Source organism: Labeo rohita, chromosome 23 (assembly GCF_022985175.1).
Source record: "Labeo rohita strain BAU-BD-2019 chromosome 23, IGBB_LRoh.1.0, whole genome shotgun sequence".
Taxonomy (NCBI): Eukaryota; Metazoa; Chordata; class Actinopteri; order Cypriniformes; family Cyprinidae; genus Labeo; species Labeo rohita.
In genome coordinates, this window is record NC_066891.1 from 13,555,172 (window position 1) to 13,575,469 (window position 20,298).

At 34.9% G+C, this 20,298-nt stretch overlaps 1 protein-coding gene across 5 annotated transcripts in view; it reads left to right on the top strand.

Annotated features, from left to right (window-relative positions):
* Positions 1-17,487, top strand: part of atf7a (activating transcription factor 7a) — a 31,850-nt gene extending 14,363 nt beyond the window's left edge. For 4 of the 5 annotated variants that reach the window (XM_051096553.1, XM_051096552.1, XM_051096554.1 and 1 more), the window contains 10 exons: positions 6,258-6,354; positions 8,054-8,184; positions 8,384-8,548; positions 10,021-10,178; positions 10,441-10,534; positions 10,743-10,862; positions 13,282-13,431; positions 13,589-13,777; positions 15,552-15,657; positions 15,731-17,487. In XM_051096553.1, coding sequence (XP_050952510.1) covers positions 6,258-6,354; positions 8,054-8,184; positions 8,384-8,548; positions 10,021-10,178; positions 10,441-10,534; positions 10,743-10,862; positions 13,282-13,431; positions 13,589-13,777; positions 15,552-15,657; positions 15,731-15,966 — 1,446 coding nt within the window. In that variant the 3' untranslated portion in view covers positions 15,967-17,487. The remainder of the gene's footprint in view (positions 1-6,257; positions 6,355-8,053; positions 8,185-8,383; positions 8,549-10,020; positions 10,179-10,440; positions 10,535-10,742; positions 10,863-13,281; positions 13,432-13,588; positions 13,778-15,551; positions 15,658-15,730) is intronic. The other variant, XM_051096555.1, reaches the window with a different exon arrangement.
* The last annotated feature ends 2,811 nt before the right edge of the window (positions 17,488-20,298 follow it).

Below are 20,298 nucleotides of genomic sequence, written 5' to 3' on the forward strand. Positions count from 1 at the left end.
TGATCTGAATGTTCTCCTCTGCAGTTATGTAGAAAACAGTGTGAGAAAAATAGCATGGATCAGAATGAGGCAATTTTAACAGTCAGACTTTGCCTCTCCAATACCGAACTCAACAATGATCATTTAACCGTACCGTTGGCGGCATAATCTTGAGAATTGAGAGGAACAACATGAACTTGATGAATAATTTATGGTAGTTAGTTGTTTGCAGATGTTTCTTTCTGAGAAGCCACAGGGACCATGACTGTTTAATACTTAGTGCTCTGACCCAGCCAGACTTTGAGTAGGAAAAATCTGTTTTACTTACGTAAAAAGGTGCCTTAGATATTACTTTTGCTAATATTTAGGATTTAGGATTTTAACTTATATTATAGTGCACATGATATTTCAGCTTATACTGGTTTTTGAGCAGAGATGTGAGATTTCTTTTCCATTTTTTTTTTTTTTTTTTTTAGTTTTTAATCTCCATTCTTCAGTGTCACATGATCCTTCAGAAATCATTCTAATATGATGATCTGATGCTTAAGAAAGATTTATTTTTTTTTTATTTTTTTTTTTTTACTATTTTAAATTTTGAAGACCTTTTTGAAAAACTTGTGTCAGAATTCAACTTTTTCAGAATTCTTTGATTAGAAGTTGATAGAAAAAATCTTTGTAACACTGTAAGGTATTTGCTGTCACTTTAATGCATTTAATGCATCTTTGGTGAATAAATCTGTTAATTTCTTTATCTTACTCACCTCAGAAGTGTACATTGAAGCATCCTGTTTTTTTAAGTTAAATAGTTCATAAGTGCTAATGACGTACCATGTCGTGAGGTGAAAATAAGGCATTTTAAGACCATTTGGCTCCTGTAAACCAAAACTAAAGGCCACATAAGGGGGAAAAAGGATCATGGTTGAAATAGAGATCAGGTTGTGCACATCTGTCAGGCTCTATTAACACCGGTGTGTAGCTGGATGAGGGGAGTGAGGGTTTACTCTAGTGGAGGTATTGTTCTTTTGTTGACGAGCAAGCGCTGTTTGCGTCATGCTGAAGTCCATAGGGGTTTAAGATTGTTTTGCTTCATCCCAGTGAACCAGATTTCCACGTGACTCCTCTGTTTTGTCAACCTATTGCTGAAAAATAAGACGCCGGAGGAAACTGAGATTTGAGGTTATTAATGCTAGCGCTTGTTTAAAGAGTAAATGAATCCATTTTAATGCACTCCTCATAATGTCTGATATTTTAGAATGGCTTCCTCTGTATCATAGTCCTATAATTCTAAAAAAAACATTGTGCAACAAAATTCAAAATGGGTTTAACTAAAGGCTACACTTTAGCTAGTGTGTGCTAGTCACTTTATGGTTTCGTTTTTACAACAGGAAGTCAAGGACCGTTCAAATATTTGGGTTCAATAAGTTTTTTTTTTGTTGTTGTTTTTTTGATAGAAATTAATACTTTATTCAGTAAGAAAGCATTAAATTGTTCAAAAGTGACTGTAAAGACATTTATAATATTAAAAATATTTTTATTTTAAATAAACACTTTTTGTAAATATTAAGAAGCACAATAAATGTTTCTTGAGCACCAGATCAGCATATTAAAATTATTTCTCATGTGCATGTTAGACTAAAGACTGAAGTAACGATGCTAAAAATTCAGCTTTGCTGTCCCAGGAATAAACTACATTTAAACACATTTTAAAATTAAAGACATTACTTGTTTAACAGAATTTTTGATCAAACAAATGCTGCTTTGATGAGCATTTAAAAAAAAAAAAAATCTTACTGGCCCCAAACCTTTGAGTAGTAGTGTAGTATAGGTATCTTTTTTAGATTTTATTCAAATCTATGGAAAACTAATGTATCTCTATTAGCAAGTGGAATGAGCAATCTTAGCTAAGACTGTTTGTAATAAACAGTTTCTTCTGTATATTTAGGCCTTTTTTTTTTTTTTTTTTTTTTTTTACATTTTTGCTAAATTTGGTAGGAGAAAAACAGTAAATAATGGGGAAGAAGATCAGGAAAAGAAGTGAGCTGGGCTTGAACTTTCTTTCTGCCTGCATGAACATTGCTGCTCAACATGTAGGAGCATGTGTACTAACCTTAGGCCAACAAAAACTCAGATTTTATGCATAGATGACCATGCCCTGCTCGGAGAAATTGGTCAGAGTATTTATACTTTGGTATTTGACACAAAATGTGCATTGCTTCATGCATTGTTTGAAATGTTTTTCCAGCTACCTGTGTTTCCCTTTTATGCTGACTCGTATTAATGAGATGAAATGGAAAACATTTAAACAAGATCTTGAGAAATGCATATTATACTGATTTTAATAAGGTCAGTTTAATGCTAAACTGTGTTTCTGTATAACATAATTTATTCTCTTTCTTAATTACTATAAAAGCTCTATTTGTTGCATTTCTCAGTGTCTGATTCTCCTTTCTGAGAAGAAGGTACAAACTTAAGTAAGGGCTGCCAAAGAGGAAGTCTAAAAAGTCTACTGCGTGCACATAAGGCGCTCTAGCTGTGTTGTTTGTTTGTTGGTCTTAATTAGTTGCTCTGTTTGCTTCAGTCATGCAGTTGTCCTTGTGTTGTCATCGTGTGTTGTCCTTGCCAGAGTAACTCATTTAAGTCGAGGGGAAGAAGCTACAGGCCATGCAGTTGTTGTATTGGTGATGCTGGCACATCTAAAAATACGCCTCTGACACTTGACTGTGTTTCCACTTTGCGCTGTCACGGCTGAACTGTAACCGTGACACGGAGCCAGAAATAGTCTGAAGAAGACTGTGAAGCTCAGTGAACACGGCTTGAGTCATGAAATCCACTCAGAAAGAGGAAAAAGCTAATCCTAGAGGCTCCATGTCCGCTCAAGCTGTTTTGGAAAAGTCGAAAAGTCCGCAAGGATCCAGTAGTTGAGGTGCTGCTTCAGACAACTGTTATTTTCCGCAAACCGCTCCATTAAAATGAAAAAAAAAAAATCAGAATGACGTTTGACCAGTGTAGTCTGCTTCCGAATGACGTCTGTGAGCCAGTTCTTTTTTTAATGAGTTAAACAAATACAGCTCTTACCAGAGTAGGCCAATTCCTGAACAAGTGACTTTTTTGAATCGGTTCTTTTTAGTGAATCAAAAACACGCATTGTAACCCGTGTGGTCCGAATCAGAAGCAAATGACAGTTTTGAGTGCTCTGTTTAGTGAATCAAAAACAAAACATAATAGCTGGTGAGCAATTCCTAAACAAATTACTCTTTTGATTCAGTTCTTTTTAGTGAACCAGAAACACATGGCACAAACAGTGTAGTTCAATTCCTGAGCAAATAACTATTTTGACTCAAACTTTTTAGTGACTCCAAACTATGCATAGCATCCAGTGTTGTCCGAATCCCAGACAAATAACTGTTTTGAGTCATCCCTCTTTAGTGAATCATAAACATGCGGCATTAACTAGTGGTTTTCAATCCTGGTACTGGGGACCCACTGCTATGCACATTTTGTATGTCTTCCTTATCTGACACACTCAGCTGAGTTCATGAAGCTTTCTCCTAATGAGCTGATGATCTGAATCAGGTGTGGTAATAAGGAAGACATACAAAATATGCAGAGCGGTGGGTCCCCAGGACCAGGATTGAAAACCACTGGTGTAAACTGTGTAGTCCTGAGTCAAAAACAATTCCTGAATAAATGACTCTGTTGAACTGGTTCTTTTAGGGAATCGAACACATGCAATTCAGTGCTATCAATGTAGTCTGATTCCCAAATGAATGATACTAAAAGCCAGTTGTTTTTAGTAAACACATGCAGAACATTCAAAGTAGTCTGATTCCCAAATGATTGACTCTTTTGAGACAGCTTATTTTAGTGAATCAAACACATGAAGCAAATTCAGAGTAGTCTGATTCCTGAATGACTGACTTTTTTGAGTTGGAGTGAGGTCCTTTTAGTGATTTAAGCACACACAGAACATTCAAAGTAGTCTGATTCCTAAACAATTGACTCTTTTGAGACAGTTTCTTTTAGTAAATCAAGCACACGCAGTACATTTAAAGTACTCTGATTTCCAAATGATCAACACTTTTGAGCCAGTTCTTTTCAGTGAATCAAACACATGCCGAACATTCTAAGTAGTCTGATATCTGAATGATTGACTCTTTTGAGCCAGAACCTTTTAGTGAATCAAGCACATGCAGATAATTCAAAGTAGTCTGATTCCTGAATGACTGACTCTTTTGAGTCGCTGTCAGTTTATTTTAGTGGATCAAGCACATGTAGAATGTTCAAAGTCATGTGATTCCCGAACGATTGACTCTTTTGAGCCAGCTCCTTTTAGTGAATCAAGCACATGCAGATAATTCAAAGTAGTCTGTTTCCTGGATGATTGACTCTTGAGTCGCTGTCAGTTTATTTTAGTGGATCAAGCACATGAAGAACGTTCAAAGTAGTCTGATTCCCAAATTACTGACTTTTTTAAACCATGTCCTTTTAGTGAATCAAACACATGCAGCACATTCAAAGTACTCTAATTCCCAAATGATTTACTCTCTTGGGCCAGATCCTTTTAGTGAATCAGACACATGCTACACATTCAGAGTACTCTGATTCCTGAACGACTGATTCTTCTGAGCCAGATCCTTTTGGTGAATCAAACAAATGCAGCAAATTCGAAGTAGTCTGAATCCTGAACAGCTGACTCTTTTAAGCCAGTTACTTTTAGTGAATCAAACAAATGCAGATCATTCAGTGTAGTCTGATTCCCAAATGATTGACTCTTTTGAGCTAGATACTTTGAATGATCTGCATTTATTTGATTCACTAAAGGGTAGTCTGATTCCCAAATGATTGACTCTTTTGAGCTAGATCGTATTAAAGAATCAAACAAATGCAGCACATTCAAAGTAGTCTGATTCTTGAACGACTGAGTCTTTTTAGCCAGATCCTTTTAGTGAATCAAACAACTGCAGCAAATTCAAAGTAGTCTGATTCCTAAAAAATTGACTCTTTTAAACCAGTTCCTTTTAGTGAATCAGACACACGCAACACATTCAAAGCACTCTGATTCCTGAACGATTGACTCTTTTGAGCCAGATTCTTTTAGTGAATCAAGTACATGCAGCACATTCAACGTAGCCTGATTCCTGTACAACTGACTCTTTTGAGTCTTTTTTTTTTTAACTAAATCAAAAATGAAGAGTTTACATCTCACTGTGTAAGTTTGTACTTACTTCTGTTGTTCATATAATAATAATATTAATATTATTTGTTTAACATGCAGGTGAAAAAGTATCACCATGCTGCTTCAAAATGACTGTGTAAACACCTTTTTCAAGAATTCTTGTGTAGTTTTATAGCAAAATTATCTCATAATTTGCTAATGGAGTTGCTTTTGTTTTTTTCAAGTTTTTTTTTTTTTGTTGTGAAAGTTTTGAAAGATAGGTCTATTATGGAACTGAAATCATAAAAGTGAATCAAAAAAGCACACCTATTTCATTATCTGTCAGATCATAGGGACATGTTATGCATTATATTCCAAAAAAAAGTATCTTTGACACTGGTTTCTTAAATATCCATGATTCACTGGCTGTGCATCTGCAGCGTACAGTTTTACCACCTTAACAGCTGCTTTGTTTCAAAGGTAAATATAAAAGCACGTTGGAGAATGCATGATTGCCTGTCATAAATGTTAATTGAATACATCTGTGTAGTTTGCTCGGTCCAAGAGCTGTTGTGTCTTGCATACATAACATCATGGCTCGGGCACTGGGTCAAAGTTCTAAACCACCGGACTCCACCTAGGGCTAGCTCTTTTGTCATTTGCACAGTGTTTTTTGTATTTACATGAAAGCTGGTGAAACTTTTTTTTTTTTTTTTTATTGTGTGACAAAAGTGGAAGTTCAAAACTTACTGTGTAATGCTGTAGCTGCATTTCTGAACGGAAGCGCAAAGAAATATAAACGTTGTAAGCCTTGAGGCTGTGTAAGGGCACAAAGGTCAGCTGTGAAACAGAAAGCCACCTCTACTGTATGTTTTTGATACTGACACTATATAGCTACATGCTATACCTCAGAGACTTTGAGTAGAGCACGGGTTTGGTGAAAAGCGATCATTATGAAGTTGTCTCTGGCCTACAATATCTGTTTCGAAAGACAAATCTTGTCAATGCCACTCCCTCCTCTTCCTTTGGAAATGTGTCTGCCCTGAGGTCTTGAAATGCTCCTTTCTCTTTTTCTGGTCAGATTTGTCTCGTAATCCATCTGTTCGTCTGTGTTGCTTTGTAGAGGTTTACTAATGAGGACCACCTGGCTGTCCATAAACACAAACATGAAATGACGCTGAAGTTTGGACCCGCTAGAACTGACTCAGTCATCATTGCAGGTACTTTGCACGCAGACAATATGATACAGTATGAATGCACAGTTGTCAAATTATATACACATATCACAGTGTGTATGTGAATGTTTGTTTGTGCATGTGTGTGTGTGTGTGTGTGTGTGTATATATATAATATATATATATATATATATATATATATATATATATACACACATACACATACGTGCATGCATGCACACACAAACATTCACATACACACTTAAGCCATGTGGTTAAAAACAAATTTAAAACTGTGCATGTAAGTGTTTATTATTTAAGAGTCGCATTTAAAGCAGTGTCAGATCTGCTTTATGTTCAGCAGCGGCAGTTTATAAAGTAACACCAGCCAAAATATGCTAATAACCAGCTGCTGTGAAGTCTGATAGTGATAATCAAAGAACAAAATTAAAAAAGAGGAAATCAATAACTTCTGTAGTTTTAACCTTTCTTTTATTTAATTTAGATTTTAGTGTTTGATAACTTTATTCAATTTGGCTAGACTTTCTAGCTGAAGGGTACAAGTAGCTATATGAGTTATTAAATTTGGTTTATGTGAAGATTGTTTTAAGTTCACTGAAATTACAAGTCTAATAAATGTCTCAATTATAAGGTTGAATGGCTATAGTCAACGGTTCAATATTAGGAGAAAATGTCATAGAGACATCAGTTCGTATTAGTAATACTTGCCTTCAGTCATAAAAAAAAAAGATGTCATTAAAAAAATATCAAAAATATACTTCCCTTATGTTGTTTCTACATTAATTTAATGATTGAATATGAATTTATTGCAATATAAAAGTATAAATAAAAATTGTAATGTAATGTATATGCAAAATAAAATGCATTGCAAAGTAAGTAATATATAGGAAAAAGCAAAATAAATAATATAGTATATGCATAATTAAATTATATCATATAATATTAATTATAAAATATGTATAAATTATAGTATCCCTTACATAACATTTATATATATATATATATATATATATATATATATATATATATATATATAAGCAAAATAATATTTAGTAAAATAAAAAAAAAAATTTAAATTGTAATTTTATATTATAATTTTTAAAAAATTGTAATACATTAAATTATAATACATATATAATTTATATATTTAGATTTAATATAACACCTTTAAAAAGTTAGGCTTAAATAGTTATTACATAATATTAAATAAATAAATAAAAATTAGAAATATTTAATGCATTTTTATATTTCTAAAATAATTATTGTAGTGAGTATTAATTTGTCTTTGGTAGGTGCATGTTCTTACTATCCATCCACATATTTATATGCAGGTTTTTGTCACTTCTTTCGTGCATAATGGTAACCTGGAATGCTTATTTTAATGGCACTGACAAAACAAATGGTAGAGATTTAGCAGTGTAATTTGATATGATTACTTTATAGCTGTGGAGTTAAGCTAAGTCCCCTTAAGCTAGTAATTTTAAGGGAGAAAATTCACAACGATCTGTTGTTTTTTTTTTGTCACATTAAACCCTTGGGAAAAAAAAAACAAATGTAATAACAGCCTTGTACTCTCCCAGATTTATCATGTTAAATCACAAGCAGATTTGGTTTGTACTAGTACGTACAGGCGTTTAGCTGCGTGGCAGAGTTTACATTGTCCTTGAGGCCGTCTTGCATAAGGAAACAATGAGATCTCTCTGTTTCTCGCTCTCTACTCCAGACCAGACGCCGACTCCCACTCGTTTCCTGAAAAACTGTGAAGAGGTGGGCCTGTTCAATGAGCTGGCCAGCTCGTTCGAGCAGGAGTTCCCCAAGGGCCATGAAGATGAGGACAAGAGGGCCAAGAACCCGGTGAGCTATGGGACTGGGTGGAGGGATTCAGTCATACAGTCAGACGTGCTCCAAACATGAGGAGCTCGGGCTGCCTGCTGCCAAAAACTCAAGATTTATAGACTGCAGAGTTCCCTATCAGTTCTCATGTGTAACACCGTCTCGTCTCGCTCTCTGTGGCATTCTTCATCTGTCTTCCTTTTTTTTTTTTTCCATGTAGTTGCCTGCTCCTAATTCAGGAGCACTTGACATGAGTTTGCAGACGCCTTCAGACATTAAGGTGAAGGAGGAAGACCCTGTGGAGGTGGACTCTTCTCCGCCTGCCAGCCCTGACTCCATCTCCAGCATGTCAGATAGCAGCAAAGAGCCTGTAAGCAGAGGAAAGGTACATGCTTTATGCAAACCAGATTGCTAGAGCAAAACCAAAAGCACAAATACAAGTCCAAAAGTTTAAAAACACATCGGAAATCTGTCATTTAAAGTCTGAAAATGTAAAATGAAAATTTAAGATTTAAAAGAGAAGTTCACTTTTAGAACAAAAATTTACAGAGAATTTACTCACCCCATTGTCGTCCAAGATGTTCATGTCTTTCTGCCTTCAGTCGTAAAAATGTAAGTTTCTTGAAGAAAAGAGTTCTTATATTGAACCTACTTTTTAGATCATTTTTAAATTATGAAGAACATGACATTCAGGTGTTACACAAACTTGTAGAGTTCATGCAGCTTGAGTTCTGCAAAAGGATGACAAATCAAATATTACGACATTCTGAAATTCGTATGCATTTTTAAAAGGAAGTTTTCACTTGTGTTAATATGTAAAAATATTATTTGTAATAAAAAAATAATGTGAAAACAAGTTAAAATAATTTATTTCATTTAGTAATGAATTGAAATTTATTATAAATGCAAAATGTTTTTAATTAACCATTTATTTATCTAAATAATTTAATTAAAATGCAATAAATAAAAACAATAATAATAAAAATGAGAAAAAATGCTACATTTAAATGAATAGTTTACCCAAAAATGAAAATTCTGTCATTAATTACTCACCCTCATGTCATTCCAAACTCATAAGACCTTGTTTATCTTTGGAACACAAATTAAGATATTTTTTAATAAATCCAAGAACTTTCTGGCCCTCATAGACAGTGACGCAACAACTATGTTCAACGCCCAGAAAAGTAGTGAGGACATTGATAAAATAGATTAAATACAATATATTTATGAAGCTACGAGAATACTTTTGTGTGTGCATATAAAACAAAAATAACGACTTTATTCAACGTCATGTTACTCTTGTGAACGTGCGTCGAAGACTGACACAGAAGAGAAGAAATTGTGGAATAAAGTCGTAATTTGTGTTTTCTTTGCGCACAAAAAGTATTCATAATAGCTTATGATATTACGGTTGAACCACTGATGTCGCATGGACTATTTAACAATGTGTTAGTTGCTGTCTGTGCAGGGTCAGAAAGCTCTCGGATTTCATCATAAATATTTTTATTTGTGTTCTAAAGATGAATGATGAAAGGTCTTGCTGGTTTGGAGTAATGACAGAATTTTCAGTTTTTTTGGTGAGCGTTATCACTAGCGGTCTGAGACTTTTTGTAGAATACTTAGAATGTAAAATATATAAAATAGTGCATAGTAATGTATGCTAGCAAACATTTGGCATTCACGTGGCCACTGTGGAGACCATAATTGTACATTTCACTAAACTATGTAATTAGCAGTAACTGAACTAGATGTGTTGCCTCACTAAACAAACAGTTTTGACTGGATGACATTTTTTTTGGAAGCAGTGTTGCTTTTTGAATTATTTTGTGCTTAGCTGGCTGATTATCTTCCTTACAGGATTCTCCTCAAAAGCCTGCCGTCAGTTCGGCTCCCACCCCTGCAATAGTGCGTCCTGGCTCCCTCCCACTGCACCTGGGTTATGACGGCCTGCACCCCACCATGCCCTCCCCTACCTCTGTCATCACACACACCCCGCCATCCAACCGCACACTGGGGTAAGAGCACAACCATGGCCTGTCAATGTGGAGCCGTTTCTTTGGGCTGTCAGCTTATTGTCTGTGACTCATTTCTGTATGACTCACTGTTCTGCTATAAGTTGATTTGGTAGTAATTTTTAGGAAACTGTGGGCAGCTGGCTCATTTATGCCATACTTGATGTTCCAGGAATGTCTGGTCAGATAGTGGACAGGAAGAGAGCAGAACTTTAGTCTGTGCATTGCCTTATGCAAACTGGACGTTCTTCTACTTCTATTTTAGATCTCCCACAGTGCCGTACCCAATGATGATGCTTCCAAATGGTCAAACAGTTCCTGTGCTTCCAGGTCCTATGCAGATGCCCTCTGTAATATCTGTAAGTTTGAAGCAAAGGGAAAGTGTGTAATTTTTCCAGTGTTTAAGTATCATACAACCCCTTTGTTTCAGCTCAGTGTCGTTTATTGCTAAAAAAAATGACCCACTTCTCTTTAAAGATGGCGTTCGTGTGAGCTGTTTTTTTCCGATCTTTGGAGTCATTCATAATTTGCCTCATAATATGTTTTGCATTTGGCTTTGTGGTGTAGCTGGCGAGGCCCCTGTGTATGGTGCCCAACATTCCAGGAATTCCCGGACCTCCACTAGGAGGCAGCAGCAGCGGCTCGTCTTCACCCTCTGGTTATAACCCCCACAATGAGGCAAAGATGGTGAGGGCAAATCTATTTTCTTCCTAATTTAGCCTGTGGATCATTTTGAAAAATGTTCGGGTGCATAGCTTTCTTTTAGAGTTTGCATGTTGAAAATCTTTATACAGCACATCACATGGGCGATAGTTTTCACAACAAACAAACACAGGCTGTTCGTGCAAAGCAGCTTTGTCATTAACAGTCTGTATTTCAAATACACTTGTTATACAGGGATATGCAAAAATAAATAAATAAATAAAAATAAATAATAGACTAGTCGGTTAGTATAATTTGGCCAGTTGAGTTCTAAAATTAAAATGAAAATGAAATATAAAAATAAAAGCTAATTCAAATTATTAAGAAATACTATAACAATATATAAATAATACTAAAAAAACACTAGAAAAAGTTTAGAAATGTAAACTGTAACAAATAAATTTTGCCATGTTTATATGTTTACTATGGAAACCTGTTCCGCCACTGAATAAAAAATAAAGGTAAATGTGAGTTCTTGCAATTCAGACTTTATTTCTCGCAATTGCGCATTTACATCTCGCAATTCTGACATTTATCTCGCAATTCTAAATTGCATGATATAAACTCGCTATTTTGAGAAAAAGACAGAATTGCGAGATATGAAGTCAGAATTGCAGGATATAAACTTGCAATTGCGAGAAATAAATTTAGAATTGTGAGATATAATCTTGAAATTCTGACTTTTTTCCTTGCAATTGTGAGTTTATATCATGCAATTCTAACTTAATTTCTCAGAATTGTGGGATAAAACTAGCAATTGTGAGAAATAAAGTCAGAATTGCAAGATATGAACTCAAAATTCTGACTTTTTTTTTTTTGCAGAATTGCGTGTTTATATCTTGAAATTCAACCTTTTTTCTCGCAATAGCAAGTTTATATCATGCAATTCTAACTTAATTTCTCATAATTGTGAGTTTAGATCACAGTTCGGAGAACAAAATTAGAATTGTGAGATGTAAACTCGCAATTGCGAGAAGAAAGTCAGAATTTTGAGATAAAAGTCGCAGTTATGACTTTTTTCTCGCAATTGCGAGTTTACATCATACAATTCTGAAAGAAAAGTTTATATCTCAAAATTCTGACCTTATAACTCACAATTGTGAGTTTATATCACAATTCTGAGAAAAAAGTAACAATTGGGAGATCAATTATGAATTTCGAGATTATTGCCTATCGCTATTACCTATAAACAATTGTGAGGTTTATATCTCACATTTCTGAGAAAAAGGTTAGAATTGTGAGATTTGAGTTGCAATTTTGAGACAAGTCAGAATTGTGAGTTCAAATCTCACAATTGAATATTTGTATCTTGCAATTCTGACTTTTTTCTCATAATTGCAAGTTCATATCTCGCAGTTTGGAGGACTCAATTGCGAGGAAAAAAGTCAGAATTTTTAGATAAAAGTCGCAATTATGACTTTTTCTCACAATTGCGTGTTTACATCATGCAATTCTGAGAGAAAAGTTTATATCTCACAATTCTGACCTTATAACTCGCAATTATGAGAAAAAAGTTAGAATTGGGTAATGTAAATGTGCAGATTTTGAGAAAAAAAGGTCAGAATTGGGAGATAAAAGTCACTATTACCTATAGATTTGCCTATATACAGTTGTGAGTTCATATCTCACAAATACTGACAAAAAAGTTAGAATTATGAGAAAAAGAGATATTTAAACTCACATGTTTGTATCTTGTCATTCTGAATTTTTTTCCTTGCAATTGAGAGTTTATATCCCACAATTCTAAATTAATTAACACCCATGATGTATACTCGCAATTCTGAGGAAAAGAAGTTCAAATTTTGAGATGTTAACTTGCAATTGCAAGAAAAAAGTCAAAATTCTTAGATAAAAGTTGCAATTATGGCTTTTTTCTATGAACTCGCAGTTTTCTCGCAATTGCGAGTATACATCATGCAATTCTGGGAGAAAAAAGTCAGAATTGCATGTTTATATTTTGAGATGTAAACTTGCAATTGCGGGGGAAAAAGTGAGCATTGAGCATTACCTTTTTTTTTTTTTTTTTTTTTTTGGTCAGTGGCAGAAACAGGCTTTCATAGTTTTCTTTATTATTAATAAATAGCACTACATTTTTTGGTTTCTTGAGAGATGTTTCCTTAAGATTTTAAAAAACAACAGCAACAAGCAAACAGAAAAAATCTAAATGACCTTCCTGTCCCAAAGAAATAAAATGCAGAAGTTCGCACGTTAATTTCCTTTCTGTCACATGATTTCTCTTCTCATTGCTTGACGAATTAAGGTTAAGTTTTATGAAATGACTTCTCCCACCACTCCACATGAAAGAAAAATAAAATTGAATGTTGCAGTTCTAACAGCTGCCTTATAATTAAACAGAATGCCATCTTGTGCCACATTACCGTGGTGTGTTTGTTGTTATTCTCAGAGGTTGAAGGCAGCATTATCTCAGCAGACACCCGCAGCTCAGGGTTGTCTTGGTGTGGCGATGGGGTCCAGTGCGATGGTCCCTCAGAGGGTGGAGCAAAGCCAGCTGCTGGTCCAGCATCCAGATGCCCCATCCCCTGCTCAGCCACAGGTATGGCATATCTTCACACTCAAATTGTCGAGTGTAAACATTATATATACAACAGATGCCTGAACAGATTCCCTCATGTTTGTCAGAGAGCAGTCTGTCACTTAGCTGTGGCATTACGCAGTAAACATCTCTGTTTACTCTTCCCTGCTGTGTTCAGGTGTCACCCGCTCAACCCACCGGAGGTCGCAGGCGGAGGACGGCTGATGACGACCCTGATGAGAGGAGGCAACGCTTCCTGGAGAGGAACCGAGCGGCAGCTTCTCGTTGCAGGCAGAAACGCAAGCTGTGGGTCAACTCTCTGGAGAAGAAGGCTGAGGAGCTCACCTCTATCAACGTCTCGCTGTCGGTTAGTGTGTGTAAAAGACTTTTGGATTTTTTTTATTAATCTAAAAAGGGTATGAGCACTGATATTGCATATAGCAACTTGAGAAATGTGTGAAGTGGTTCCTCTGTGTCAGCAGAATGTAAATTTCTGAATGCAATGCATGAAATCCAGATTTTGTGCAACCAGAGCATGCTTAGGGGGATTTTGTATTCTAGATGCAGTGCATTTGTCCATAACTTTTATCTAAAGAGTCAAGATTGAGCCAGAATCACTTTTAATGGTGTACAGTCAACCCAAAATTTTTTTCTGGTACCTTTATTCACTAACGTTTTGAAAATGGTAATAAAATATGGCGCAAACTCAAGAGTTTAACTGTGTCAGAACAAGTTTATCTTGATAATGTCAGATAACTTTGATAGAAAGGAATGTAACAAAACATGGTCAGGTCAAAGTGTCAAATCAAATTTTTGGTCCCAGATTTGTATCAGTTTTACTGGTAGTCCACTGTATGAAGAATGTTTGGGTATAATATGTCAGTTTACTTTATTTTGCTATCTTCACTTACATAAATGAACAATAGTTTCCTGCACCCACTAGTAAAAAAAATATCAAGTTATATCTGGTGTCTGAATCATTTTTGGTTTGACTTTTTTTTTTAAGTGGAAAAGTTAAGATGCGAAAAGAATATCTTTACGTATCCTGCAGTATTGCTAGTATCTCATTCCAAACATAGCCTGAGACTAGGTATTTTATTTTATTTTTATTGGCATTATTTCAAATTAACTTTATCGTTGATATTATTAATAATACTAATGTTTTTATTTATTATAAGAGTAGAACATTTTATATATTATTTATGCTTTTTTTTTGTTATTATGATGTTAATGTTTATTATTTGACAATTATTGGCCTTATTTTTATACAATTTTTTTTTTTTTTTTTTTTTTCATTTATATACTTATTTATTAAATTGTTTTACCATTACTGGCCTTGTTTTATTTTTACTTTTTATTAGGGCTGCAATGATTCCTCGATTCTATTTGATTATTTGATTGTCAAAAAATCCTCAGTTGCATTTTGCCTGTGTCGAGTAATTGTCAAAATACTGAAAGTGGAGCATTCCACATATTAAACCCATTTTTATATATATATATATATATATATATACCCATTTATATTATCATAACAAAGCATAATGCTATGCATAATGCTAACATAGGAGAATACATCATTTCTCAATATGCTAACTGTTCATCGCAATTTCAAAATTAAAGTTTAAACCCTCACTCTGAGTTTACACATTTTGATGTCCACATATTTAAGAAATTACAGTGGCTGTAGCCTTTCTATCAGTAAGAAATGGCCAAATATTAAAGATTAAATGGACATTTAAATTAATATTAAACACAGATTAGATCTTGCAGTAAAGTGTAAAAACAATCGTAAGGCCGTTGGCGGCCTCTGCAGGCATTTGTTGTAATGCGTAATGTACATTAGCTTTATTGTTTAACTGTTTTGTTTAATAAAACCGTATGGTTACTTGCTTTTGATACTTTATTTAAACTAATTATTATTGCCTCATTACTTGATTAATCGTCAGAATAATCAACAGATTACTCGATTACCAAAATAATCATTAGTGACAGCCCTAATTTTTGTCATGTTTACTATTATGTATTTTTCTTTTGGTTTTGTTGATGGCTTGGCATTATATGTTAAAGTTGAGTAGATACAACTGTGTTTGCAAGTGTGATGTTCACACTTTTTTGTTTTCCTGTGTTTGTATGTGTACAAGAATGAGGTGTCCCATCTACGAAACGAAGTTGCTCATCTGAAGCAGTTGCTGTTAGCCCATAAAGACTGTCCCGTCACCAACCTCCAAAAGAAAGCCGCCTATTTGGGTGAGTGGCGCTCGCATTGAGGTCTTTCACTTGCATCTACAGGATCTAACCTTAATTTTTAAATGTTTCTCAGGAGAGGAGCACATGAAAGAGACGTCGGAGCCCACGGGCTCCCCGGCACCGGTCATTCAGCACAGCTCTCTGGCCCCCAGCCCCTCGTCCGCAGTAGGGCCCAACGGCCTGAACTCCCGCGCCGCGGCTGAGGCGGTGGCCATGTCGGTGTTGGCGGGGATGGGCAGTCAGCGCGGGGAGAGCGGCGGGCCGTCACATGTCATCATGGCTACACAGTCCCACCCATCCAGCAGATGATGAGAGCAGGTAACAATCTGCCAGGGACTCTCCGCATCCCGGGAGAGGGGCAGATCTGCGAGAGGAGAACGCACTCTGTTCCCGTTCTTCAGTCTGGTTCCCTCTCATGCCGTCACGCTCTGGCCTGGAGCTCAGCTGCATACTGGGAATGAAACTGGGACTGTGTATACACATATAGAGAGAGACAGAAGGAGATTGTCGTTCACTATGCCATAGACTACGGGGGCTGGACTCCAATCCCATGCTCTCATTTGCATCCTCTGTAACTCCTGCTCCTTCCTTCAACTTTCTCCTGCTCCTCCACTGGCTGTAGGACTGCAAAGCACTTCCTGCCATTAAACGTATCGCCACAGACACACGCTGCAATAAAGACATGGTTTGAACCGTGCACTCGGTGCATGTGTATGTCACACATGCAGGCTGCGTCTCAAAATTACGAAGATGCAATACTTTATATATTCTTATATATATATATATGTATTAGTAAGTGTGTGTGTTTGAGAGAAACATGATGCTTTAATGTTCCGTAGGATCCTGTACCTTGCTATTTTAGAGCAGGTTATTTAGTTTTCAGGTGGCCATCCCCCTCGCTCATCTTACCTCATTTTTAACCTGTTATATACATTTATAATCGCCGTGTGCATGTGTGCTTCTCGTGTGGGTGTACAGTGATGTACAATGGAAAATAGCAGTTTGTGAAGGACTGATACACTAAGACTGCCTTGTTAGCATGCAAACTTTTTGCTATATATAAACTGTATTGTATTGGCACATTGCGTTCAGTTTGGGCCTTAGAACCTCATAGTTGTCGTTTGTTTGGTCCTATCGTTATTTTCTCGTGTACGACAAACTCAGAAACCGCAAACAGCATACTGTCCGAGGGTTATGGATGATTCGTTTTAATCAGGACCCTTGACGCCCGGTCAGTCGTCTTGATGTATTGACTGTTTTAAATTATGCCTTTTCATTTCCCTGTGATCACGATGTTTCAAATGCAACTTTAGATTGACTTAAGTTGGTCATTATGAGTTACTAAGGCTCCTAGAGAAGTCTGAGATGTTTTTTGCCCTGTCTTTAAGTTTTTTTTTAGTTTGTTAGTTCACTTTTACAACTCATGAGATGAACCCTGCTGTTGTGTTCTTTATGGAATCCTATTTCTGCTACTTAAGAGAGGGGAAAAAATGCTTTGGTAAATAATTATTAAAAATAAGAAGTGTGTATTATTAGATACTAAGTCATTATGATAAAACATCGAAACTATGACATACTAAGTATGACAAAAATATGATATACATAATTATGAGATAAAAAAGTCAAATGGAGTATAAAAGTCATAATCAAGCCATAAAAAATACAAAGTACATAAGTGGAACTTGTGACAGAAATTCAAAATTGAGTTTGTTTTAATTCATAATTTAAAAAAAATTAAATTTGAGGAAAAAAATGTAAAGAAAAATTATCTCATAATTATGACTTTGTATTTCATAAAAATTCATAAGATCAAAGTAAAAATTGAACAAATGATTTGAAATTGATAAAAGGTCATTATGACAGAAATCGTCAAAAATAAGAAAGATTGGGGTTTTTTCCATAATTTTGACTTTTCTCTCGTAATGATAACTTATTATGTCATGAATTTGACTTATGATTATGATAATAAAAAGTAGAAAATGGAGCATAAACATCATAATCAGGCCATAAAAACAGAATTATGGAACTTGTGGAACTTGGACAAAAATTTGAAATTGAGAGAAAAAAACAAATTCTCATAGTTATGACTTGGTATGTCATAAAAATTCATAAGATAAAAGTAAAAAATTACCAAAACAGAAATTGGCGCTTAGGAAAAGTCAAAAATATTACAGATGTTTTTTTTCTTTCTCCATAATTTGTCGTGATTCTGACTCTGAGAATAAAAAGTAGAGCATAAAAGCCATAATCAGGCCATAAAAATTAGAATTATGAAATGCAAAGTACACAAGTGGAACTTGTGATAGAAATGTAAAATTGAGAAAAAAAATCCATAACTAAAAAAAAAATTTGAGAAAAAAAGAAAACTTCTCATAATTATGAATTATGACTAAATGATTTCAAAAAATGTCATAGATAAATTCAAGATAAAAGTAAAAATTGACCAAAAAAATTGCAAGTGATATAAAGTCATAATTATGACAGAAATCTGAACTCTCATAACAGCTGTCATAATTATGAAAATTATTTACAATTTCAACTTGTCATCTCATTATAGTATCTCATAATAGAGACTTCTGAGGTAAAACATCAAAAATGTGATATATGGAGTGTGACGTAAATGTGTGATGTATATAATTATGAGATTAAAAAGTAGAAAAGTCATAATGCCATAAAAATAAGAATCATGAAATAAAAAGTACATAAGTGGAAATTCAAAACTAAGAAAAAAATCTCATAATTATGACTTAGTCATGAAAATGCATAAGACCAAAGTAAAAACTGACTAACAAATCTGAAATGGATAGAAATAATTTCATAATTATGACAAAAATCTGAAAACTTGTTTTCCATCATTTTGACTTTTCTCTCATAATGATAACTTGTTTGTCATGACATTTTGACTGTCATAATTATGACAATTATTTACAGTTTTGACGTCATAATCTCTCGTAATAATGACTTATCTCATTATGCCTAGTATTCAGAACTTCAACTCTTTATGAGTATTTATGTCACAAATATTATTTAACAAAGCATGATTTCTTTTTTTGTTATGTGGCAGATATTGGCTCCCACAGCTCTCCGCCCGATTTACAGAAATACAACCCTAGGCCCTCTGTACCCTCCCGTTCAATCACTTTCACGATTACCTGACTGTTAATGTTGATATCACAATGCTTTGTAACACTATTTGTTTCTCTGGTCGCTTATCCACACATTAACATACACAATTCCTTACAAACAATGAGAAGAGATGAGGATTCTGCCTTACGAATCACACGAGTGCCTCTTTTTAGGTTAACCTCGCTCCATGTCGCTGAGCCGACTGGTCACCTAGCGTATTCAGGCATCTGTCAGGAGATGTTAAAAGCTTTAACTGTACCATAAGACCTGAGGTGATGAATTATCAGTAATGCCTTTAATAACAGCCAGAGAGAGCACTGCCCTTAATTTTAAACATATTCTATACTGCCACCTGGATGTAATAGGGTGCTATTACATGCAACTCAAAAGGCTGCAGGGAACAAAGAGTGTCCTACTGTTGTTTGAATGCTTTTATCTGTACTAAGATGTTTATCCAAACACATGGTCTTTTTAGGCAATATCAGACACTTTAAAAAAAATTAAGGCAGCATATAAACAAGGGACTAAGATGTACTGTTGTTGCTCCGTGTTTGTAACTTGAACTTTCTTTCATTTTCTGTCGTTATTCGCAGCGCGTAATGCTGCATTAACACAATGTCAGTCCAAACTGTATATAGGCCTATCAGAATGCACTAAAAGACATTTTGGGTTCATTTTTTCAGTTTGGTGTCTCAGAGATTGTCAGCTACTTTTTAAATAGCATATCAAGGTTACCACTTAACCGATATCTCACGAATGACTCCTGGTTTAAGTGCTAACCCTGGCTTTTCTGTTATTATCTTTTGGCACTGTAGTCGTTCAGCCAAACCCATGTAGAGGATTGTTGATCTGAAATGAGCAGAACGGAGAATTTTTTTTTTTTTTTTTTGGCTTCACTGGCACTTTTTTGTTTTTGTTTTTTTTTAAAGATTTAATTTCTTTTATTGTATGCTGCCAGGACTATAGAAATTACCTGTTTTAATAAATCTTTTTGTGTGTGTGTGTGTGTGTGTGTGTGTGTGGTAAGACAGAAAAGTACAAAATCTTTTTGTAGATTTTTTTTTCCTCATTCTATTTTTGTTCTAACACTTTGTACTCAAATATTTGTAGGTCTTTTTATTTGTATAGATTATTAAGAATGCCTTTCTGATTTCCCCCCCGTTTACTGATAATCACTTTAAAGTTGTACCAGATTTCTGATGGACTTAATGATCCATAATTCCAACATAATGTACAATTAATTTATTATGGAATTAGTTCATGCAAGTCAAATTCGATGCAGATTCCCTGAGATGGACTGAACAAAACACAAGTCATTTAGAATAGGATTATCACATAGGCTAAAGAAAAAAAGAGGATATTATGGAAAACAGTTGTTTTGAGTGTATGTCTTTTATGGGAAATAACCTCACTCCAAGTTGGACTGATAGTTTTTGGAATTGTCCTTGTAATGTACATATGTGTACCATATATATTTACTATTTTCCATGCATGTTGAAGTGAAATACTCTGAAC